General features: G+C 37.6%; 1 protein-coding gene across 11 annotated transcripts in view; it reads left to right on the top strand.

Annotated features, from left to right (window-relative positions):
- Positions 1 to 27,466, top strand: part of BRD8 (bromodomain containing 8) — a 1,923,539-nt gene that overhangs the window by 538,849 nt on the left and 1,357,224 nt on the right. For all 11 annotated transcript variants that reach the window (XM_044069501.1, XM_044069500.1, XM_044069496.1 and 8 more), the window contains one exon: positions 17,018 to 17,098. In XM_044069501.1, coding sequence (XP_043925436.1) covers positions 17,018 to 17,098 — 81 coding nt within the window. The remainder of the gene's footprint in view (positions 1 to 17,017; positions 17,099 to 27,466) is intronic.

Genomic DNA, 27,466 nt, shown 5'->3' on the forward strand with positions numbered 1-27,466 from the left:
AGAAATTACTTTGGAAATTTTCCTGTCAGTTTATCAGTCTGAAATGAGTTCCAGTAAGACAATTTCTCAAGACTCCAGCATCAAGAAAGAACTTCAGTCTCTGATAATTATAGTCCAGCAACTTACTGCTAAGATGGATAAAATGGATACTAAAATAGACACTTTCATAGAAAAAACTACAAAACAAATAGACTTGTTACATATGGACCTGCAACAACAGAAGATCCAGATGACAGGCATAGAAGAAGCTGTGAATGACATGGAAAATAGAATACAAGAAGAGGAAATCAACATTGAGTTTCTGCTGAAACAAAATACACATTTACAAACAAAGCTGGATGACCTGGAAAATAGATCTAGGCGCAATAACATTAGGATTTTTGGACTGCCAGAAAATATTGAAGGTAACAATATTACTTCTTTTTAACAACATGGCTCCCTAAAACTTTAGATTTACCAGAAGCATTCTCTTTTGGTATCGAAAGAGCACATAGATCTATAGCTAATACTAACTCTAACAAAAACTATCCTAGATCAGTTATAGTTAGATTTCTATCATCTTTTGATAAAGAGATGGTTCTTAAATCTGCTTGGGCTAAAGCTCCTGTTAAGATTAATGAAACAACTGTGCGTTTTGACAATGACTATTCTTCCATGGTATTAGCTAAAAGAAAAGTTTTTCTGCCACTAATAAGGGAGCTTAAAAAGCACAGTTTAAAACATACCTTCTGTTTCCTGCCAAGCTTAAAATCTTCCTTCCTGATGGTCCTAAAATTTTCGATGACTTAGACTCTGCTTTACTGTTTATCAAAAAAAATAAGATTTTGGAAAAAATAGAAGAAATGGAATGGGCTAGTCCTTCGTTAAAGAGACTGGCAACTGAAACTTCGTGGAAGACTTCAGAGAAGAAGAAGAGACTAAAAAACAAATGATTTGTACTAAGTTTTTTTTTTCTCTCTCATCATTTTATTTTATTATTAATCCTTTTAAATATAGTTTCTGCATTTCCAAGAAGCAACAAATATTTTGAAAAAGATTTAATAAAGTTATTCTCTGTGTGCAAAGAAATGTTTTGTTTCATAACTAGTCAAAATATCTGGAGATTTAATGGCAAGCTGTGATTTAACTTGTTTCTCTTTCTGAAGAGGAAAAATAAGGTCAGTAATTTGATACATTTTTTTTCCTTTAAAAGTTTATATGTTCTTCAAATGCTATTCCTAATTATACTTTCTTGATTACACTGCTTATGCTTGTTTGTAAATAATCTGTCATGCTTTAACTAATAATAATTAGAACTAAATAATAGTAAATAGTATGTTTTATTTTTAACTCTATTAATATAAACAGTAAGTAACATTCTATTGTATATACTTCTTATAGCTTTCTCTTACATTTTTTTTTATTTCTGCCTTACACCCTTTTACTTTCTACTCTCTTTTCTTTTCTTTATTAATATATAGAAATGCTTTTGATCATATAGACACAGTAAATAATAAGATTTGCATAGGAGTTGAGTTGGGACAAAAATGTTGAGTTTTGTTACTTATTAATAATTTTGGGCTTGATTTCACTTACATAGAGTCTGTAATAACCTGTAGAATGTATTGTGAAGGTTTTGTCATGTTTAGATGCATTTACACTGCTAAATGAATGTTTGTCAGTAGTTTTTAATAAGTTTCCCGCCAAAATGTTGAGAGACAATCTGAGATGTGGGCTGTCTCATGCACAGTGTCCATGAGCTACTTCAAAAGCTTCAACTCTCAGAATTCTCACAGAGAAGCTGAAAGCAGCTAGTCTAACCTTTGACCTAGGTATCACACTGACACATCACAGATACAGGAATGACACTACCTAATTATACTTTCTTGATTACACTGTTTATGCTTGTTTGTAAATAATTTGTCATGCTTTAACTAATAATAATTAGAACTAAATAATAGTAAATAATATGTTTTATTTTTAACTCTATTAATATAAACAGTAAGTAATATTCTATTGTATATACTTCTTATAGCTTTCTCTTACATTTTTTTTATTTCTGCCTTACACCCTTTTACTTTCTACTCTCTTTTTCTTTTCTTTATTAATATATAGAAATACTTTTGATCATATAGACACAGTAAATAATAAGATTCGCATAGGAGTTGAGTTGGGACAAAAATGTTGAGTTTTGTTACTTATTAATAATTTTGGGCTTGATTTCACTTACATAGTCTGTAATAACCTGTAGAATGCATTGTGAAGGTTTTGTCATGTTTAGATGCATTGACATTGCTAAATGAATGTTTGTCACTAGTTTTTAATAAGTTTCCCGCCAAAATGTTAAGAGAGAAAATCTGGGATGTGGGCTGTGTCATGCACAGTGTCCATGAGCTACTTCAAAAGCTTCAACTTTCAGAATTCTCACAGAGAAGCTGAAAGCAGCTGGTCTCACCTTTGACTTAAATATCACACTGACACATCACAGATACAGGAATAGCAGATTAATAATATGTGTTAAAAATCTATGTCCCAAACATATACATTACTATAACTCATTTAATTCATCTGATTGACAAGCATAAATAATTTTATAACTCTATACTGGAAGAAATTGTAATGTGATATATTTTAAAGCAGTAGTATAGCATGTTTGTAAAATCTGATTACTAAAATGTGTTTGCTGTGCATTATTTTGTATAAAGCAGACAGATTTATTGAAGGGACAGCAATGTAAGATGGTGCTCAGTAAAGATACAACTCAGTGAGATCAGATATATATATATATGTATGTGTGTGTGTGTGTGTGTGTGTGTGTGTGTGTGTGTGTGTGTGTGTGTGTATGCATGTGTATATATATATATATATATATATATATGTGTATATGTGTATATGTGTGTATGTATATATATATATATATATATATATATATATATATGTATGTATGTGTGTGTGTGTGTATGTGTGTGTATGTAGATATGTATATAAATGTTTCTGAGAATCTGCTTAACTATGAAGTATGATTTGTAACAATTTCTATGAATACAATATTTTATTCTATTGGCAATAATGAGTTTGAGTAAATGCTCATATACAAGCAATTCAAGGTTTTTTTTTTGGAAGCTGTTAACTGTATTTACATGACAGAAAATAGATGTATCCTAATATATGTAATAAGATAGATACAAAGATCTGTTCCCTTGGGCTCAGATTCGAAATACTGGCACTCCAAAGCACTGTGATAAAAACACTTCTTTATTTGAACAAAAAATGTAGACTTAGGTTAAGCGCTTTCATCTAAAACACTTAGACTTCCTCAGAACCAAGTCTCCTCTTGTCCTTTGAATTTTTATACATGCATTTCCTTCACACAATTAATTAATCAATTAGACAATTAAAATTATACATATATTTAAAGTGCCAGTGTGCCTTTTGTACATTTTGTTAAAATAATCCTTTAAAATTGATAGACTTTATACATTTCATTTATAAATACATATAATCATTTACATTGTCTCATTGTACGTAAAATAAACTAATAATTATAAAAAAGTGTAAAAAACAAAGTCTCCCTGTACATAACCCTAGTGTTCCAATCTACACCATGTTAGCCAGGATTGGTTTTATTGATATATGGTCATTCAATCCAGGCAAGGTAGATGCATCCAATTTCACTTGCCATCTAGTTTCCAACTCCCCTAATTTCATTTTAATGTTTCCCCCCCTGGGGGAATGTGTGTGAATTTAAGAAAAAAAGTATATACACGCCACCCCTTAACGCGACCTTAGGAATCTTTGAAAAAATGGTTACAGACGAATTATACACACTTAATATTAAAGCCAATAGAACAAGAATAAAATATAATTTGAACAGGCAGGAAGCTGTTGCGTTACAGGAATTACAAAATGAGAAGAAGATAAGAATAATGAAACCTGACAAAGGGGGAGGGGTGGTACTTTATAAACAGGAAGAATACAAAAATAAGATTTATGGGAATTTGTTAAATTCTGGCCACTATAATGCTTCATCTAGGAATGAAGTAAATATAGGTTATAATAAGATCAAGTTGTTCTTGGAAGACCTACTAATAGATGAAAGGATTAGTGGAGAGTTATACAAATTTTTGAAAAATGATTTTCCCATCATAAGTACCATAGTGGGTATCCCCAAAATCCATAAAAACATGATAGATCCCCCTTTAGACCTATTATTTCGGGCAACAGATCAAAAACTTTCAATTTTGGAAAAGTAGTGGATGGATGGTTGAAACCCTTGTATAAATCCATTAAACATATTATAATTGACTCTTGGGATTTTTTGGGTAGGTTATCAAATGATATGTTATCACCTGGGGCTTTACTAGTAACCATTGATGTAATAGATCTATTTTCAAACATTCCCCAACAGGAAGGGTTGCTTAAGTTGGAAAATTGTATGAGGAAATTAAGTAATTTTACATGGGACAAGATACAACTAACAGTCGAATTTATGGAATTGGTATTGAAACATAATTACATAATGTTTGAAGGTAAATATTATGTACAAACTAAAGGAGTAGCAATGGGGGCCGCTTGTGCCCCCATATTTGCTAATATATACTTATACGAATGGGAAATTGAAAATATATTCACCACCGAATGGTCCCATAAGATGACGTGTTACTATCGGTTTTTGGATGACATTTTTCTGATTTGGAAAAGTGGTAGGGATGAGTTGGAAGCATTTATGACTTACTTAAATTCTAGAAGCAATGATCTTAAATTTACATTTAGTGTGGACTCACATTCCTTGCCCTATTTAGACACTTTGATTATTGTGGAGGATGGGAAAATGAAATCTAAAATATATAGGAAAGAGAGTTTTAGTAATGGATATTTGGAATATACTAGTTCTCACCCTATCACTCAGAAAAAAAGTGTAATCAAGGGGCAATGTATTAGGGCCGCAAGGATGACATCTGAATATGCAGATTTGGTCATTGAGTTACAGTGTATAGGGAACATGTTCATACAAAGGGGATACCCTAAATGGATGGTTGAGGATACAACCAGGTATGTGATGAAAGAATGGGGTAAAAAATATGTACCCCTGTTGGGAAAAGGCCCATTAGTTAAGGTGAATAAGTCTGAAAATTTAACGACAGAGGTCCCTTTAGATTACACTAGAGCATGTATTATTCAACATACACCCTGGACTAGTAATGTTAAAGAATTGATTTCCAAGTACTGGAACATATTAAAATTGGATAGGAAGGTAGGGGATATAGTGGGGCCAATACCTAGATTTGTTTCAAGGAATGGGTGCAATATGAAAATGGAGTTGGAAAAGAAAATACACAATAAGACGGACACAGAAGAAATGAAAGGAACAACTAGATGTGGTACTTGCAAACAGTGTAGGTACATTTTTCCAGCAAACAGCATCAAATTGGAAGACAGATCAGGCACTTTGATAAAATTTAGAAATGGTAACTGTAGAACTTCCCATCTAGTATATCTTGCCAAATGTTCCAAATGTCCTAGTTATTATATAGGGAAGACTGATAGGAGTCTGAGAGAGAGAATTTACGACCACTATTATTGCATAAAGAAAAAGGACACTAAAAATGCATTATGGAGGCACCTGGACGAAAGTAAGGATTGTAATATGTTTTATTTTGGTATTGTAGACACAGCCAAAGAGAATCCCAGGGGGAAACATTAAAATGAAATTAGGGGAGTTGGAAACTAGATGGCAAGTGAAATTGGATGCATCTACCTTGCCTGGATTGAATGACCATATATCAATAAAACCAATCCTGGCTAACATGGTGTAGATTGGAACACTAGGGTTATGTACAGGGAGACTTTGTTTTTTACACTTTTTTATAATTATTAGTTTATTTTACGTACAATGAGACAATGTAAATGATTATATGTATTTATAAATGAAATGTATAAAGTAAAGTCTATCAATTTTAAAGGATTATTTTAACAAAATGTACAAAAGGCACACTGGCACTTTAAATATATGTATAATTTTAATTGTCTAATTGATTAATTGATTGTGTGAAGGAAATGCATGTATAAAAATTCAAAGGACAAGAGGAGACTTGGTTCTGAGGAAGTCTAAGTGTTTTAGATGAAAGCGCTTAACCTAAGTCTACATTTTTTGTTCAAATAAAGAAGTGTTTTTATCACAGTGCTTTGGAGTGCCAGTATTTCGAATCTGAGCCCAAGGGAACAGATCTTTGGTATCTATCTTATCGAGTTGACTGTACCTTATTTATCCTAATATATGTAATGTCTGAATCATATTAGCCAAAGTTTTTGATTTAAATGAATGTTAGAACTTATTTTTCTCTCCTCTTGATTTCTAACATCAAGATTATTTGAATGCTATTTGAATACAAGTGTTTTATATTACATGGATGTATATAGTAGTATGAACAGTTTTTAAAAAAAAAAAAAGTTTATTTTAGTTTATATGATGCTGTTTTACCAAATGTGTAGTCTTGTCTTGCTAGATAATTGAATTGAAAACTGTTAACTTCAGTTAAATATAACTAGTATTAAATTGATAAGGTGGTAGCTGACGTACTGCTGCTTAGGGTAGGGGGTTAACTTGAGTGGTAAATACTACTCTAAGTTGGAGTTTACAACTCCAGGCTGGATGCAAGGTTTAATCCTTACATTATTTTCACTTGTTCATTGTTATTTGTATATAGTTTTGACATCCATAATATATTTTGCACATTCATTGTCACTACAAACAAAATTGAATCCTATACGAAATCCCATAAGAGATTCAATAAATACAGCTATATTTAAAGGTACACCTAAAGGAGGAGATGTAACATTACGTATCTTGTTATTTGTTATTTTGATCATAAGATTCTTAAGTTTTAAAAATGCCAAATGACATCTTTAAAAGGAATTTCTTTAAACATTAATGGATTGAATAATCCATGTAAAAGGGCAAGCCTAATAAGATACATTAATTTACATAAGGCCAACTTGGTCTTCCTACAAGAAACCCATCTCTTGAAAAAAGATATTGTAAACTAGCCACAAACAAATATACAGTATTGGTTAGTTCAGAGCACACTCAGAAAAAAAGAGGAGTGGCTATTTTATGGAATAAAAGTATGCCCATTCCTAAAACCATTAAGTCTTATCAGGATGACAAAGGAATGTTTTGTATGGTTACAATACAAATTAATGGGAAGACTTACACTTTAATGTATATTGGATACCTGGAATTGGTATTAATACAGTGAAACATCATCTTGATAAGATCATATCATTCTCTATAGGAGATATTATTTTAGCTGGTGACTTTAATTGTATACTACATGAAAGTGATACTACCACTATAGGAAAGAGAAGAATTACATCTAATGCAAAACATTTAAAGGATTTTGCTAATTCTTATCATTTGAATGATATTAATAATCAGATAGATTCAAAATCATTACCATACACCTTTTTTTCTAACAGATACAAAACTTATTCAAAAATAGATAGGGTCTTTATTTCTAACCAGATGGTAACAGATTTAATTAATTCCAAAATCATTTCATGTCCTATATCTGATCATAATTCAATTGTTTTTGAATTCATTCCAGGTTGGTGGCAACGCATGAAGCTTCGGAAACCATCCAGGTGCAACTAACAATAGGCAAAACTGCTCTACAAATTGTAGCATGCTACAGGCCACCCTCTCAAACTCAGGAACCCCACACAGCCTTCCTGAAGACACTGGAGGGTATAAATGTATCTCCAAACACCATCATATTGGGTGACTTCAACTACCCGAATATAGACTGGGAACATTACTCAAGCCCTAACTTTCTAGCCCAACGGTTCCTGGAGTTCATAAATTCAAATGCCATGGAACAGCTAGTCACTGTTCCCACGAGAGGAGAAAATATACTAGATCTCATTGTCACAAACATGGGGACAAAATGCTCCACACCGGAAGTATATCCCTCATTGGTGAGATCTGATCATAAACTAATCTCACTGGAAATCCACATCCCGCCCCCACCCCAAACAAAAAAGACCATAGTGAAGAACTTCTCTAAAGCAAACTTCACACTACTCAAGACTGGTGTGGTATCGTTCAAGGCCCCTGAGTCAGAGGAAACCACAACCCAAGCTGTGGAAGCCCTTACAAATGCCTTCTATGAACACCTCCAGGACTGCATGGATCAGGCAATCCCAAATAAAACCAAGACTCTTTCCACAAAGGGCAAACGTCCAGTCTGGTGGACTCCAGCCATTAACAAACTTTACAATAAGAGGAGAAAGCTATTACATGATAGAACAAAATCCATAAAAGGGAAGTCACCCCTGATCATTATTAGTAAAAAATACGAGCACTCATAAAATCAACTAAGGCCAATTTTGAGAGAAAAATTGCCATGGATTCAAAGGACAATCATAAGGCCTTTTTCAGCTATGTTAGGAACCTGGGTGGAAACTCACAGATATGCTCAGAATTAGTCCAAAATGATACAAAAATCACTGAACCCACAGACATTGCCAACATACTGGCAGACAGGTTCAGTGCAAACTTCACCCCCCTCTCCCCCCCTAAATGAGAGATAACTATCCCAGCCGAGTGTAGCCTCCCGGACATCTCAAATGCGCAGGTGAAAGCTGCTCTCTCTAAAGCTAAAACACAGCATCAATGGGACGGATGGTGTCCCCGGCTGTGTGCTACACGAGCTAAATGAGGAATTAAACCCGCACATAAGGCAGCTGTTTAATCTCAGCCTTACCACAGGATACGTGCCCAAGGAGTGGCGTACGGCAACTGTGGTCCCACTCCACAAAGGTGGCGCCTCTACGGACCCTGGTAATTACCGCCCATAAGCTTAACAAGTCTAGTCTGCAAAGCTATGGAGAGGATCATAATGGAGCTCATAAACAAAGATATAGGGACTTGCAGACATTGGACCCGACCCAGTTTGGCTTTGTCAAGGGAAGATCATGCCTTTTGAACTTGGTCGACTTCTTGAAATAGTCACCAAGGCCATTGATGAGGAAAGGCAGTCCATACAGCCTACCTTGACCTTGCAAAGGCTTTCGACACAATACCCCACTCTGGTATTGTAGAAAAACTTACCAGCTTAAATGTAAACCCATATGTCACAAGATGGGTTGCAAACTGGCTTAAGGACAGAACCCACAGGGTTAGAGTTGCTGGCGCTGTGTCAGACTCCAAGCCGGTCACAAGTGGTGTCCCACAGGGCTCGGTCCTTGGCCCCTATTGTTTGGCATCTACTTCTCAGAAGTACAGGCCAACATGGGAGGACTTTGGCTGACAAAGTTTGCAGATGACTGCAAACTGGGCCATAGTGGAAAGTGCATCGGACACGGATATCCTTCAGAAGGGACTCACGGAAACAGATAGCTGGTGCCAGAGCCATGGCCTGAAGTTAAACGCCAAAAATGTATAGTCATACCCTTCGGGAAAAACAAGGTAACCCCAAGCTACCATATAGGTGGCAATCCACTAAGCACAGAAGAGGTTATCAGGGACCTGGGGACCCAGGTTGACAGTGGCCTTTCTTTTGACACTCACATTGCTAAAGTGGTTAGAAAGACCTTCTACATTGCCCACCTGATCATGAAGGATTCACATCCAGATCTAGTGAGGTCATTGTTCCCTGTACTCTTCACTTATCAGACCAATGATCGAGTACAATGCCCCATTCGGGATGTATCTCACCCGACATCTGCAGCAATTGGAGAGACCCCAAAAGTTCCTCACCAAAAGGATAAAGGGACTCCAAAATCTGTCATATGCTGCCAGATTGAAGAAACTCCAGCTCTATTGAGTCGCATACCGTCTGCTCAGAGGTGACATGTGCCTGACATACAAGGCCATGTCCAACCCGGAATTAATGGACATGCTCCACCTCAAAAAATCCAAATCCACCAAAACCACTAGAGCAAGCGACTTAAACCTTAGCACGGATATAAATAGGACGTGCTGGAGGGATAGATTTATCACTCAGAGACTCCCTATGCTGTGGAATAGAATCCCGGTCCATGTGAGGCAGAGCACCTCGCTGACTCTGTTCAAGAGAAATCTAGACCTGTGGATGGGAGATCGTAGGTTTACCCCGGGAATCATCTCTGGGTCACTGCTGGACAGAGGCACAACAAACTAATGGGCACAGTATTTTTTCATATAAGGGGTGGCGTAAGCCACAATAATTTGGGCTAGGCTTATAAATGCCTTAGGGCAGATAGCCTAGTATAAACCTATGAACCTATGATAAAAAATACTCATAATGTTCAGATCAAAAGGATACCAGCATACTTAACTCAACTAAAAGACTATAAAGAATATATACTTTCAGAAGTAAAACATTTTATAGACATAAATAACACTCCTGAAGTCTCCATTGTTTATGTTTGGGATGCCTTAAAATCATATCTATATGGACAAAGTATCAGATGGTATAATAATAAAAGGAAATCTTGGGATAAGGAATTGTTAGATATTCAAAGTAAATTAGACTCTTATAAACATAATAATAAAGAAAATATTATGGACAAGAAAGTTATTGAAGAAATAAACAAACTAAATGAGAAATACAAAGAAATTTTAATTCATAAAGTTAAAATAACTTTAGAGAATACAAGTTTTGTCTTATTCAATAAGTCCCAAATACTTACATAGACTTAAAAATAAAACAAAAAGGTTGAATAAACAAAACCATATCAAAGAAATCTTTTCTCTAAGGAAAAAGAAGAATGTTTCTAGTATACCAGAAATACTAGATGAATTTAGAAATCACTTTCACAAAATTAACCATAATAATATTAACATGGAACCTAAAGATAAAATAAAGGAGTTTATAACCACAAATATGAATAAAAGCTTAATAAACAACAGATTAAACTATTGGACAAGAGTATTTCATATACAGAAGTTATTACACAAATAAATAAGCTTAAATCAAACAAAGCACCGGGTAATGATGGTATTATACCAGAGATATATAAAATCCTTTCTAAAAATACATATTCATTAATACATAAGGTTTTATTTTGGCCCAAACTGAGTTAATAACCCCCCCATCTTGGCAATATACATTTATTTAGCCAATTTTAAAACCTAATAAAGATCCAACTAGATGTTCTTCATATCGGCCCATCTCATTACTTAATGTTGATTATAAAATGTTTATGAATATCTTTGCTGATAGATTGAAGACAATCATTCCGGCATTATAGATATAGATCAGACAGGCTTCATTGTAAATAGAAATACTTTTGATAATATAAGAAGAACTTTAACATTAATAGATTTTGCAAATAGGAAAAAGAAAGATTTAACACTTATTAGTCTTGATATAAGTTCAGCGTTTGATTCAGTAAGTTGGGACTATCTGTTTACCTTAATGAAGTACACAAACTTCTCGGATGCATTTGTAAATCTAATTGAACATTTATACAAAGGAACGTTGGCTTATATTAAGGTAGGAACATATGTTTCACAAAAATACCCATTCTTAAAGGTACAAAACAAGGATGCCCACTTTCTCCACTATTATTCACTTTAGTAATGGAGCCTTGGGCTAATTTGATCAGAAACAGTACTGACATAGAGGGTTTTGAAATAGATGAAAATACAACATCCAAAATTCAACTTTTTGCAGATGATGTTATAATTACATCAGCAGGATCTAATTCTTCTATACAGTCTCTATTTGATAACATGATGAATTTTAAAAGTATTTCTGGTTTAATATTCAATGAAGAAAAAACTAAAATACTACCTATATATACACGAAAAAATATTCTCATTAGTGATTTTACTAAATATATACCCAATTCAGGTCAGATAACTTATTTAGGTATAATACTATCTAAAGATATTAAATCTATTATATATAATAATTATAATACCTGTTTTCTTAATATACAAAATCTTTTAATACCTGGAATAATATGATTTTTACTATGGAGGAGAGACTTACAATTATTAAAATGATAATATTCCCCAAGATTTTATACTTAATACAATCAATAATACTTCCACCTACAAAAATAATTATCAAGAAACTGAACACACTAATGTTAAATTTCTTATGGGCACCTAATAGACCTAGGATTGCATTAAAGAAACATACTAATCGCTGGTCTCAAGGGGGTATTTCTTTTCCAGACTTTAATTTATATACTATCTCTTCTATTGTAAAAGTTATTACTTTATTAATAGATCAGTCATATGTCACAAAATGGAAAGATTATTGGGAGCTAATTAGTATACACTCCATGAAAATCTCCTTAACACATAAAAATATGATTGTAAATAACTCCATGGTATGGTTACTAAAGGAATTTTGTACTTCACCTATTACACCTAAACATATGGTTTGTTACCCATTAAATATTATTATTAGTTATCGTAACTTTATATTCATGCACCCTAAGTATAGGGAATGGAATTTTATTGTATTTCCTATAATGTATACTCAGGGTATGCTTTTGTCATCTACTTCTGAAGGAACTCATTTAGCTATAGATAATGATCTAAAGTACTGGTATCAGTTGATATCTGATAATAAAGTTAAAAATCTAGATTTCTTAAAACAAGAATTTGATCTAAGAGAAACTTGCTGGTTAGAGGTTCAGACCTTTAGACAACATCTCATTAATAAAATAGATTTAATGTCTATAACTGTTAAAGAATCTATTCCAACACTGATTGATTACTTGATATTAAATTTACAACATAAAGTTTCTGATAAAGGTAAACTTTCATACATACATAAAGTTATCAGACAAGAAACTTTTACAGTGTAGATTCATACTGGAATTATTTCACTTCTATTAATGGGGACCCACCAAATCAACAAGATAAACAATATATATTGGAATCTGCTTATAGAACTACGTCTTCCATTGTCTGGAGATTTTATACATGGAAATTTTTACATAGATCTTTTTATACACCTTTGATGATGAATAAAATAAATAATAAAGATAATCTATGTAAGAGATGTAATGTAGAAATTAATGCTGACTGGGCTCATATGTTTTATGACTGTATAAAATTGAAAGAATACTGGAAGTCAATTAATGAATTTTTGCAGGCTCTTTTTACAGATAATTCCATTATTTCTAAATCTCTTATATTATTCAACACACCTGTACCTCAAAGTGTTAAAAGGTTAAGCTTCCCTTGTTATGGTCTATTCTAGCAGTGGCTAGGAAAATAATAACTAGAAATTGGATTTCAGATACACCTCCTTCGTTCAATGAATTTAAAAATGTTACGAATATAGTGTGCCATATGGAAATAAACACAATTAGGACTAGAACAAATAGAAAAACATCTTATTTTATTGTATGGGATAATTTACAAAATTTGTTAAAAAAATTTTAATTTCAATAGCATGGTATTTTAGTTTAATTAATTGATCTGATTGTAGTGGATGTCTTTGTAAATACTTTAGTTGTTTTGTTGAATATTATAATAATACCTATTTTTAATTACTTGTATAAAATTGTTATGATATTTCTCTTGTATGTTAAAACAATAAACCTGTTTTGAAAAAAAAATAGTCAATTACCCAGGCTATCTTAACTCATTCCCTCCAGTACAGCTCTTTCGATTGTGCACCTTTAACTCCTAGTGGGCGTGGCTTGAGTCTTTAAAAAATAAAGTTATCACCTTACAATTCTAACAAATACTCATTGACATAGGTCAAATATCAATACAATTGTGTTTGCCATCATGTATGCCTCAAGATAAAATATTCTGATACCTCGTATAGGGCATGGTTTTGGAATTATTAATGCAGATATGAACAAACAATATTTGACGCCTAGAGGAGCAGTAGGCAGTAACTGCAGATGCACCTGGAGGCGTCACTCGGCTGTAGTTATGTTGTCATTTCATTTTTTCTTGCTTTTTTCTAACACCACAGACTAGACATCTGTTTCAGGTCAAGAGGTAGGTTTGCTGCAGCCTTCTTGCATGGTATTTTGTAGTTTAGCCTTTCCTTGTGAACTCTGAGAATTGTCCTGCAAGGTAAGTACTGCTGCAACAGTGACCTAAGCAAAGAACATATTACAGTTGCATAATAGTGGATACTTTGAGCATGTCACTGTTTCAGTGCTTCCTGTCCTATGATCCCCTCATTTTGTGTTTGGACATCCAGGACCGAGGTAGAGTACTCACCCTTTTCCATTGTCTTACATGGCATTAGGCCTGCTCAGGTCTGAATAGATTTAGGGAGTACTCCCCCCCCCCTTCTCCTCTGTTTAGAATTTGAGGGCCTTTCTGTCTTTGCCTTAATAGGGGTTACATCAAGGCCTTTTTCCAGAGTTTTTAGCGCAAATGCCATTCATTTTCCTCAGCAAGAAAGCTTTAAAATTTCGCAGGTGGAAGTTTTTTTTACTGGAAGTGTCCTGACATCCCAAATGGATGGATTTCCACCCTGCCTGGAGGGTAAAAGGTACTGAACTGCAGACCACATGCCAGGCCCTGTAACAGTGAACTACTCAGACATATGCTGTTATAGTACGCACATACACAGTTGTAATTTGTTATGGTCCATACCAGGTCTTATTCTATGTTCAGAATAGATTTCCACTGTGTTCGTGGCTTTTTTCATTACTCAGTAAAACAGCTTCTTCAGTTGCCCTTTAAATGGAGCCTTGGGTATTAAGGTATTGGAAAAAATAATTCATTCGAATTTGTATGTGAAATCTAGAGTAAGCACATTCAGTCACTGTTTCAGTTTTCCATTTTGTTTGTTGTCCAGTGATCCAGAAAGCACTGTCCTTAAACATGTTGTGCAGTCATACTAGACTGGTTGGATCAAATCATGAAGCTGGGATCAGATCAGTTCATAAAAATGCTTAAGAGTCGAAGTTGCAGCATATGTAAGGGTGTACTTGTAGTCTAGGTATGCAGATGGGGATCCCTAGCATAGTTTGCAGTTCACAGCCTTTGAGACATGCACTACACTGTGAAATATAGTCTAGGATTTTTGAGGGCATGATTACAGGTTTTATCTTACTAATTACTGGATCCCGGCGTACCCTGTTCAAGAACTGGGGATGTTCTGCTCAGGATAACAAAGCTGAGTGTCATTTGTTGGATTGACTACTGACAGATAGCTCACTATAAAGAAAAATGTATTAGAATGATGTGTACAATACACAGATGCGCACTGCCACAATCAAACATATCCTGATACACACACACACACACACACACACACACACACACACACACACACAGTGGTGCAGTTGAGCTGCTTCCAGTGAATGTTCCAACAGCAGCAGGGGAGGGGAATAATGTAAGATGCACCACTCTCAAGCTGTTACTAGGGTGAGTCTGAGGTCACTTTACTGTCTGTGGGTACTTGGCAGGACTATAGGGAGTAAGTTGCTGTCAGTGTGTGTTTAAGGATGGTTTTGTAAATGAGAGTACTGTTGTCTGTCTCATGACCTCATAGGATTTGGTCCAGTGATTCCCCTTCCTCCACCCCATTTGGCACATTCATCCCTTCAGGGGAGGGGAAAGTAGCATCCCTGAACTTGGTGAGAAACCTACAGTTCCATTCATTTCTTGGCGTCGAGATTCTGGTTTAAGGGTGGGGTCTTTTGTTTGTGTTCTCCTTTGTTACTTCTAACCCTTCTCAAAGTTATCCCTTTGGCTTGCAGTGGTTGCCTTGGTGGGAAATAATGTGCTTGCCTTCACTACTGTATCCCCGACTTAGTAGCACATATGCTGCCTAACAACCCAAGTATGCCCAGTCCTCTTACTCAGCAATCGTTTGCCAACTGGTGGGGGTTTCTGATGTTGTGGTGCAGGTTGCCCCCTCCTCCAGGTAGAGTGAGTTAGCGTCAGTGAGTTAAGCCCATCCTCCCATAGTTTTGCCATAATCAAATGCAGGTTGCTCTGGTCATAGTAAGGGCTTCAGCCACTTAAGTTACAGGACTAAACTAGTGCTTTCTTCCATTATTCATTTACTTACCTGGGAGGTTGTGGATACTGTAGGAATGCAAGCTGTGAATGTTATTCACATAGCAGACTAGCAGAAGCATTGTCATGGGATGCTGGAAGCATACTAGCTAAATTGGGTTATCATCCTGTAATTTACCAGTCCTGCAGTATATATTGTACAGGATAACTGCAAGTATCTCGTGTGTATTATACTGTGCTATTGTGTTAAGTACGAGCTGTACCATTTCCAGAAGTTGCCAGACTTGGACTGTTGCTGTCATGAATGATCCTAGACTACCTCTATTCAGAATACAGCTATGTGAGATAACAAGCATGCATAAAAGGGAAGTTTTAAAACTTCAACGTTCATCACCATATGAGCGAAGTTTTAAAACATCAAAAATATAATAAAAATAAACAAAAACAAAAAAAACCTACCTGAATGCTCTGAGCAGGGGGGCAAGCCCCCTGCACCCCCCACACCCCCGCTACTTAAATATACCAACTCAGAGATTGCACTACAGTGAAGTAAAGGGAAATATTCCCTACGGCGATCTCCATTGAAACTTGCGAGCTTTCAAAAGTTCAGTCATATGGTGTCGACCATATGAGACTTGAGCTTTTGAAAGTTCGTGCTTCTGATATAGACCCGCATAAAATTATTTATGAAAGTAGTATTATGCCGGAGGACCATGCTCTGTGTAGTTTTCTAGCCTCTGTATTAACATTTCATAAAATATCATTAATCACCTCCAAAATACATCAGTTGGGCGTGTATTGATAATTTACTTATTTTAGCAACACGCTGGCATTGCATAGAGGATAAGTAAGTGCTGTGTGCTTCTGACCACAGTTCAAGAAGGTATCCTGATATTTTGTCCTTTGTGAGATCTCCCTCTGTTTTTGTGTGTATGTGTGTACTGTGTTTACAAATAAAGCTGCATATCTCTTCAAAGTGCATAAAATTGTCACACCTTCTGTATTACTTGCTGATTTTGACTTTGCAGTCCTGACGTTGGTCTACCATGGATGCTGTATCTTTAAAGTTACTGTGTATTTCTTATTTTTCAGAAAACTCAAGAAAGAAGTGGAGTTAATTCAGGCTGGACACCTTGATAACAAATTGGAAGAAGTATGGAATGAGAACATGATGTAGGTTTTAGATTTAATCTGTCACTCAGTTGTAAACAGCATTGATTCTGAGTTTGCATATGTTGGTCATTGCATATTTGGAGTACTTTTGTCATAGTGGTTTGCAAAAGGGGCTGAATGTGTAATAGTGAGTTAGCACATATCAAGACACATGCGTATGAATAGCCAGTGTTGCCTCACATTTTGGGAGGTAAGCAGACAAGTCCTGGAAGTCAATTTTTTAATTATGTTACTTAAAGAGAAGTTATTGTTTGGTTTACAAATAGTAAAACAATCAGTTAAGGACTGATTTGATGAGATGGCATCAAACTTCAGTAACATTTAGTACTACCTTTCCATCCATTAGGGAACTGATTGGCAGACCAAACCTTTCTGGGCTGCCAAATACCTTTCTCTTTTCCACAAAGTGCCTTGCTTCCCCCACTATCCAGATATTCTTTGTGCAGTCAGCAGTGTTGCAAAGGCTGCCTTTTTCTAAGCAGTTGCGTGTTGCAGTGAATTTGAGTTGGTTGCTTCAAGTCAGTGGGAGGTTTTCTCCTCCTTTTCCTTTTCAGCTACAGTTGACTTTTTCAGAAATGTTCCTCTTTTTGACAACATTTTTGTAATTGCATGGTTGTGACTATGCCTTATATACCTGGCTCATGATACTTGCTCCTCTTTTACAAATGTGCCTATTTGGGTTGCTCTGCCTGTTGATGACCACACTATTTTTTTTCTGCTGTTAATGTTAAAATTAATATAAATGTAATGAATTAATAATTCTGGGTGATTTCAATGTATCATAATTTAAGGAATCTTTGGAAAAATCTGATGTGATGGTTAAGGTCTTCATCACATAAACACAAGGTACAGGGTTTGATTCTGATCTCTGTATCTTGGCTAGGCTTTTAAAGTAGCCCTTCAGGGCAGCTAGTATAGCATTCACCTATGGACCTATGACTGTAATAAACTTGGTTTTTATTTCACCCATTTGATGAGCTGCATCTCCTACTGACACAAGAGTAGAGGCATCTAACATACTAGACTTGGGTACCCAAGCAGTCCCACAGCTTCACATAATCTGATGTCCTTCTAAGTAACCTTGGTGACCACAGTCCTCTTTCCATTATCCACAACCTTTCGCATTTCTACATGGTTCAGGGTGTCATGGCAACTGTCACTGCATCTATTGATTCGGAACCACTCTCTTACTGTCTGCAACAGTCATGCCTACCTGTTGCAGGTCTTCACTCAAGTACTCAACCCAGGTTAGTGCAACAAATGGCCATATCCCTGTTTGGTGACACTAGTCATTATGACCAAATCACTTAGAACTAATTATTATATTGCTGATTGGCTGTCTTCTCTAGAGGGTACTGTGCACAACAGATGATATTCAAAGTGGTTTGTCTACATGACTCTTCTCCCTGAAGGAACGATATAGAGGTTGCTCTGCTGCCCACAACACCATTCGTTTTTTGCGTGCACTTTGCTGGCATACCTGTCACTTTCAGCTGGCATAACTAGGTTTGAACAAAGTACTGATCTGAAGTAGTTGATTTCATTCATTCTGCACATATGGGTATACGGATCTGATTCGGATCCGAGCCGGCAAAAACTTTGCAAGCATCAGCTCCAAGCTTCTCCCCTACCTACATTACCTCACTTCCTCCTATCTAGCCCCAGATCTCGTTTGCCGCTCTATGAGTCAGCATTGTTGTCTCTGAGCTCTTAGCTAGGTGGTAAGGTTTTTGCTACTTTTTGCTAGTTGTTGAGAGTGAATTCCTTCCCTTTTATCCTCCCTTACATCGCGTTTGGTTGTCGTATTATTAAAAAAAAAAAGTTTTTAGTCTTCTCTAATTTTCATGTGGGTGAAAATAAGGTTGCTCTGGCTTCGGCCAAACTCTGTAAAGCCTTTCTGAAGGGCGCTTTTTTATTGCGACCTCCAGTTAAAGAAACAGTGCCCCCCTGGTATTTGACCTTAGTCCTTCAGGCCTTGACCTCTCCCTCTTTCGAACGAGCCGCTTCAGTTCCGATGAAGTTTTTGTCATGGAAAACAGCATTCTTGGTCGCCATCACTTCAGCTAAAAGAGATTCAGAGTTGCAGGCATTATCCTCCTTGCCCCCCTATTTGTTTTTTCACAAGTATCTTCAGCAGCCAATATTAATCAATCCATAAATTTGCCAGTCTTCTTCCCAAATTTCCAGAATAGAGGTGAACGTAAGCTTCATTTGTTGGATGTCCATAGACAGCTTCGTTTTTACCTCCATAAGACTAAACCTTTCCGGAAGTCGGATCAATTGTTTTTCTCCTTTTCTAAACCCTTTTTGGGTAAAGCAGTTTTGAAAGTGTCCTTAGCAAGGTGGATCACCCTGTGTATTGCGCAGGTCTATAAGGACAAAGGGTTGTCTCCTCCTGGTGTATTGAAGGCCCATTCCACTAGAGCTATGGCCACTTCTGCAGCTTTCTGGCCGAGAGTTCCATTAGATGATATTTGTGCAGCAGCGACTTGGGCAAATTTGCACACGTTCATCTCTCATTACAAATTGGATCTTGTTTCTAGAGGGAGAGCATCCTTTGGCTCTGCGGTGCTCAGAAGTATCCTTCTGTAAGGGCCTCCCAGGAATTCTAGTAGCTGGGGACTCTGTCCCATATGTGCAGAATGAATTAAGTCAACTACTTCAGATAAAGAAGTTATGTTCTTACCACAACATTCCATCTGAGTAGTAGACTTCATTCTTCTGCACTTTCCCTCCCTCTGTACCCCTCACTCTTCAGGTTATCCTGTCAAGGGTTTTTGGTTATGTTGCTTTTTTAGTGACAGCACACTTGATCTGGGGCTAGATACGAGGAAGTGAGGTAATGTAGGTAGGGGAGGAGCTTGGAGCTGATGCTTGAGAAATGTTTTTGCCGGCTTGGATCCGTATACCCATATGTGCAGACGAATGAAGTCTACTACTCAGATGGAACGTTATGGTTAGAACATAACTTCTTTTTTTTCCATCACATGGAAAAAAGAATTAAAAAAAAATCATCAGACTGATGTAATTGATGTAAGAAATTAGGATAAACTTCCAGTGGCTATCATGCAGCAGATGGATACAGTGGAATAGTTTATTCTCAGCCGTACTCTCTCCATAGACCAAACAGGACAGATTTTTAATTTTTTTTCTCCAAGCGTTACTAAACATGTCTGCTTTGTAAGAATAATAAATATCAAAGCCGACTTACTACCATGGGTAGACAAAACATCTGGGAACCTTAGGAAAAAGAGAGACAAGATCTAAAAAGCATATAAAGAACAACAATGCCATCTTATTAGAAAAGTACAAAAACTCTAAAACAAATGTAAAACACAAATTAGCTAAAGAAATGAAAACTGTTATTTAAAACTTCAAGAATTCAACTAACCCTGCACAAACTACTGTACCAAATATCAAAACTAGGATGTTCCCCCAATTCTGTCAAATGGTTTGCCTCCTACCTCAATAACAGGGAACAATCAGTAAAATGCGCAATCTGCCTATAAAAAAAAACATAGGAGTCCCTCAAGGTTCCATTCTAGGGCCACTACTTTTCAATATTTTTATCGATTACCTTCACAAAGTCTCTCAACTAGGTAACTTGGTCCAATACTCTGATGATTCGACAATTATTTCTTCCGTCAATAACTTCTCTGACCTTCTCAATATAACCCAAAAAGCTTTTACTTTAATAGAAACCTGGCTAAATAATTTTCAACTACTACTAAACGCCAAAAAAAAACAAAACTACTCCTGTTCACTTCAAAACCACCAAGCACAGACTTTAAGATTTTTTCTAGGGATGGAATTGAAATAGAAGTAACTAGAACTCCTAAACTATTAGGTGTAACAATAGATGACAAACTTACCTTTGAACCACATATTCATAACACAATAAAAAAGTACACTTCAAATTAGGCAAACTGTATAGGCACAAATTATACCTCAACAAGCAAACCAAAGCTAAACTAGCAGGTACCCTACTCCTCCCTTCCCTTCTATATGGAAGTGCTATCTTCACCAATCTGCTTGCATTCATTAGTAATAAGTTGCAATCCTGCTATTATAAAATAGCTAAATTTGCCTCAGGAAAACCAAACCGTACACACCACTGTGAAGCAATTGCAGAACTCAACTGGCTCAAATTCTCAAGCCATCTTTCTTGTATCCAACTAACATTAGCACATAAACTAATTTTCAAACCCCACCTCTGCCCAGTGCTTCACTCAGTCGTACAAACTTAGACTCCTGCTCAGTCACTTAGATCCTCTCAGAAACAACTAATAAAGGTTATAAAGCCAAACAAAAGAGCTGGACAAAGTCTATACTCCTATAATATAGCCAAACTTTGGAACACATTACCCTCCCATATAACTCTAATGGAATCTTCACAACTCTTTAAATAATCACTCAAACTACACTACCAAAATAACTTATCCAGTCACTGCACAATAATCAAACCTCTATAGCCTCCCCACCTCATGCTAAACTATCCTACATGGCAGTCACAGTTTACCTCTCTATATGTTGCTGCCCTTTACTGCCTGATTTTTTCTCTCCTTCTCCCTCCCTCTTGCTGCCCTTTACTACCTGACTTTTCTCTCCTTCTCCCTACCTCTTGTTAAACTATCCTATGTGATACTCACAACTTACCTCACTATATACTACTGCCCCTTTACTCATGGGCTTTACTGTCTCCCTTGCTTGAAACCTTCTGTGAAATTTTATCTGAATATGGAACTGTAAATATGTTCTTTTAATGTACTATATTGAATGTACTACTATTATGGTATATAATGTGCAAATGTTTTTTAAAACTCTTAAATGTCTTATTGTTCTTTAATTTTGAATGTACTACTGTGGAGCATTTCTCCTCGGGCCTCCACTGAAAATGAGTCAGTGGCCCAGTGGACTTTCCCAGTCAACAAATGTCAATAAATAAATAAATAAACAATAACCCATCCATATTTTAAAGCAATTTAAGCAAGATGCTAGGTACTTCTAAGGATGCTGATGGTAATAAAGTAGCAGATCCTTCTAGTGTAGATGCAACAAACACTTTAGCAAGTCACTTAAGATCCACCATAGACATGTACACAAAAACATTCCCAAACCCTGCTCTTCCACATCTCAGTCACCACTCCACTTAACCTTCTGTAGTAACACCCATTACAGTACATATCAGTAGACGACGTTCAAAAGCCACAGCTTACTCTCTGTTTGATAATGTATCCACTGTCTTCTTAAAAAAAGCTTGGAGAAAATGGTATGGCCTGTGACGTCCCCACACTGGGCCAGTAATCAGAGAGCCTGAATCCTCACCACTGATACTGGAGAAGGATGTTCACTTGGAATACAAATGGATGTACTCAGTACTTCCAGATACAGACCTCTCTGCGTCAAGCAACATTTCCCTTAAGAGCACCCACGGAACATGCTCATTCTGGGAGTGGTTCCTATTTCTCTCCAGACTACTCATTAAGACTCGCCACTGGCACAGCCTAGAGGTGAGTCCTTAGCTGGGGTTCCAAGCTAAGTTCTTTCACACCCTCTCTGTTAAACCAGTGCTTTGAGTCCCTGCTACAAGGAACTGGCACACACCCACACATACACACACACACACACACACACACACACACTTTGAGATTTGATTTGTGCGTGCTTGGACACACACACACACACACACACACACACACACACACACACACACACACACACACACACACACACACACACGGGAAAGGTTAGCACAGATTCACCTGCTGTGCCCTCTTCTGAACAGACTATAATGTAGTTATCACTGCCACCAGAACCCCTGCCAGCTACTTTAAGGCTCTTACAAGGGTGTCCAATTATACTGAGTGAAATTAATATCAATGCAAGTGGTAATGTTGACCAGACAGCAGCAAGGCTTTCAGGAGTGGCCAGAATTATCAGCAAATTCATTTATGCAAATACTCTCAAAACTTAATTTTTTCCAAAAAGGATCAACCACAATGAAAAGTTTAAATATATTTAATAATAAATAATAAAAGAACATGAGAATACTAAATATCTGTTTACAACAAACACCAGAGTTTCAGTCACAGGGAATATTAAAAGTAACGCGGATGGAAAGTTTCTTGCAGTTACAGAAAAACAGTGTTTCTAAGCTCACTGTATTTTCTTGACTAATGTAAAATAATTACTGTTCCCTAGTTAAGTTACTTATGCAAGGCAAGGTAATGAGGGTGAGTGGTCCTTGTTGTCAGATCCAAGACAGAATGCAGAATGCTGCGAGCACACTCCTACTAATATCTAAATATTTGTGGCTTACAAAATGACATCACACACATCTGGTCATCTGACACTATTTCCCATGCTATGAAAAACACTAGAAGCTGACAGGATTTTAGCATCTTTGTGTTATCATGCACACAGAACTTTGCTGAGATCTCCTGGAAGTCATAAAACTATTTCACTCCTCCTACAGGAGCTACCACCTATTCTGTAGCACAGAGATTGCGTGTCATCCTACAGTTTTGAGTGGAGCCAAACTTCTTTCTGGTATAACCCATAAAGTAATTTACTTTTCAAGAATATTTTGCAAACTCAGGGGGGATTAAGATTAACCTCTTCACTTCCAGTGTATGCTGTTACAATGTATACATTTAATTCAGTTACAGTGATACATTTATTTTCCTTCCAGCAGGGCACACTCTTCATACATTTTAACACAAGCAAACCTCACAAATACATTTTCAGCACAAATAAGCTGTGCAAATCAGTTTGATATACAAATGCCATATAATTATTTACAAAATTCCAGCTAGCTATGGTGGCATAGGTTACATATCTACTGCCCTATTTCTCCTGGCATGGCAGTACCTCCTATTGTCACACATCTCCCCCCCCCCCTTTGAAGACTCAAGCTAGTTTTTCAAGTGCTCCTTGAGAAATGTTGCTTGAGAGGAATGAACCTGTATGAGAATACATTACCCCATACCCTGTATTGAGAGCCCATCTGATGTCCTTCTATTCCTATGTTGCAGTATTCTAGTTGTAGGATTTCCTGTCCTCAGGAGACTTGTACATCAGCTCCTATACAAAAGCTTCAGCTTGGCTGTTGCAGCGTGTGTGGGATGTCAGACGTAAGGCCATAAACCAGGGGCCTTAAATGTGACGTCTGCACACACAATCCTCAGAACTTTTCAGCCGCAGATGACCTACTGATCGCTCCTTCTCAGATGTCACATCAATAAAGCTAAGTAACCCATTGGGTTTCTGTTTTTTCTTGTTTTGCCGATTGTTATTGCTTAGGCTTGGTTGTTGTAGCTGTTAGCTGATGTCAGGTAAAAAGAAAAAGTGCCAATGTGGGTGCTAGATACCGCATAAAGATGCCCATAATAGGTGTGTTTTTTGCTTAGGCTGGGATCCCGACCATTACGCCTGCTCAATTTGGCAGTCATTTGTGCCGAAGACCCTACGCAGCCATTTGGCTGCTTTAAACCTCTACCTAGACAACCAGCGCCTTAAACGGTTAGCCCATAGAATGGATCCCGCATTGGAGGATGTGTCCAAACCTCTGTGCAAGAAGGCCAAGATTCCTAGGCCTTCATCTGCCGCTTCGCTACCCGACTCCCCAAATGCCATTCTAGGAGTTGATGATCCGTCAACTTCAACAACTACCTTTGAAGAAGCCATTGCGCAGCCAACGACCGGAACGTCCTCGGAGCTTACCTAGACACCGACTACCATAGATGTTGAGGGGGGACCAGATTTTGTGGTAGCTCCGACCGGGATCCAGACTTCGGAAATGTTGACCTCAAAACCAGACTCCAGGCCAGTTCCTACTTCCACCCTGGCCAAAAAGAAGCAGAAAACCAAGCATACCTCCTCCTCTGCAGAAGCCCTACCAGATTGGCAGGCCTTCACATCCTCTCTCATGCAGCCCTTTATGGCCCTTAGGCCTTCAGCCTCAACCTCCACTACTCTGCCTTTACTGAGCTCTAGGCCTGCTTCTGCCTCTTCCCTCCCACCCATGACCTCTCAGGTTAGGGAGGAAGCACATGATTCTTCCATTTCTTCCTCAGAGGATTCTATGTCATACACATCCCAGATTGCTTCTCCCCAGGAGTATTATTCTCCTGATGAGGAATCTTTGGAAGGGGATTCTCTCCAAGGATATTAACTTTGGTGAGACCATCACCAAGACGAAAGATTACTTCAAATGGGATACTTCCCAAATGACTGACACACAAAAGAGGTACTTTGAGCTGCTTCAAGTAGAATCCCCCTCCCCTTCGGCTGTCCCTCTGGTTCTACCTGCTTACTTGGATGCCTTTAATTCAGCTTTTAAGGCCCCAGACTCCCAGCCACCCGCCCCTAAGCACCCTGTCCGCTTTTATAAAGTGCTAGAGGAGCAAAAATTTGTAGTTAAACCACCCTTGGCTGACCCAGCTGTGATTGCCACCTCCCCTGTTAAACAGTCTAGACTGCTGCCTTCTGCCTCCCTCCTACACATGGATAAAGATAGAAAATATATGGATAGGATGGGAAAGAAGGTATACACATCCTCCACTTTGGCTTTTAGAGACATAAATTATCAGACCCACATGACTAAGTATGCTCTAGACTTAGTATCTCAAGCCTGTTCCATGCTGACTTCTATTCTGACAGTTCCATTAATGCTGACATTTCCTCCAAACTGTCTTTGGCCCAGCAAGTAGTCAGGCACTCCATTAGATGCAGCTATGATGCTGCAGAAGTGAATCATATGCCCGCTATGCAGCATCTGCTTCTGTCCTCAGGAGATACTCCTGCCTGAGACTCTAGAATCTACCAGAAGACTTCAAGTCCAAGATCTTTGACTACCCCCTGGATCACAATTTCCTTTTTGGAAAACAAACTGCAGACCTCTTCAAGAATCTGCAGGAAAAAAGTAAAGAATTACAGGACATCAAACATCTGCTGGTGTCCCCCATTCCCAAGTATTACAGGAACTACCCTGTTAAAACCACTTTTGTAAGGCATAACCCTCCTGCTTCCTCTTCCGTATCTAGAAGATGGGCAAGAAGACCTACCACGTGCAGACCTATTGTACCACCTCCTCAGCCCAGACAATCCTTTCAGGACAGAGGAGGTCCCAGTAATGCGCGACTGCCTTGCCCACCTACCACTTTCTTGCACTCCTTCCCCACTGTCCACCCTTCTGGCAGTCCATCACCACAGACCAGTGGGTCCTATCCATTATACAAAAAGGGTACTTCCTATCCTGGAACGAAAAAACACCCAGGAAAGGTATTCCATTTCCCCCCAAAAAACAAATTCATCTCCTGCCACAGGTTTTGTCAGATCTGTTAAAGCTAGGCAGCATAGAATCTGCCCCCTCAGGACAGGAAGGAAAGGGATTCTACTCCTGTCTCTTCCTGGTCCCTAAAAAAGATGGCCCCTGGAGACCCATCTTAGATCTCTCCTTTCTAAATCTCCACATTCAGGTACCCTCCTTCAAAATGCTGTCACTTCCCACTCTGCTGCCACTTATTCCAGCCAAGGCCTTTATGGCCACCTTGGACCTAAAAGAAGCCTACCTACACATACCCATCAGGACTTCCCACAGACAATTCCTGCATTTCTCTGGGCCTTCCTCTCATTTCCAATTTACTGCCTTGCCCTTTGGTTTATCCATTGCCCCCATGAGTGTTTACAAAGTGCATAGCCCCAACCATTGCCTTCTGCAGAACCCAGGGAATTCAGATTTACCTATATGTGGACAACATCCTAGTACTAGCAGAGTCAAAAGATACCCTCTCAAGGCTTCTGCTCTTCACCATGTCTCTTCTGCAAAATCTAGTGTCCACCATCAACCTCCCAAAGTACTCCTTGAAACCAGACCAGGACAAGATTTTTCTAGGCTGCAGAATCAGAATGGACAAAATGAAGGCCTTTTTCCCACAGGACAAGGTTCTGTCCATGACTTCCCACTTCAAGGAAATCCTGCACTCCCAGAAGGTGATAGCAAGGCAGTTTCTTTGTCTCTTAGGCTTAATGGCAGCAACCATCCCCATGCTACCACTGGCCAGAATGCATATGTGCAAGCTACAGTGGTACCTCAAAAACATTTGGTCCCAACACCTACATCACTTAGAACAAGTTATTTCCCTCCTTCCTGTCTAAAGACAGAAATCAGCTGGTGGATCCAGCAAGTCCTACTAAACCCAGGACTTCCACTTCTCCCCTCCACCCCAACCCAAACAGTGCATACAGATGCCTCATATTCAAGTTGGGGGGGGGGGCAACACTGGCATCCTACAGGGTTCAGGATAAGTGGCATACTTCTCTACAGGCCAAACACATCAGTGTCAGGGAAATAACAGCAGTTTTCCT

The sequence above is a fragment of the Protopterus annectens genome, chromosome 4.part0 (assembly GCF_019279795.1).
Source record: "Protopterus annectens isolate FY-2018-M chromosome 4.part0, PAN1.0, whole genome shotgun sequence".
NCBI classification, from domain to species: Eukaryota; Metazoa; Chordata; order Ceratodontiformes; family Protopteridae; genus Protopterus; species Protopterus annectens.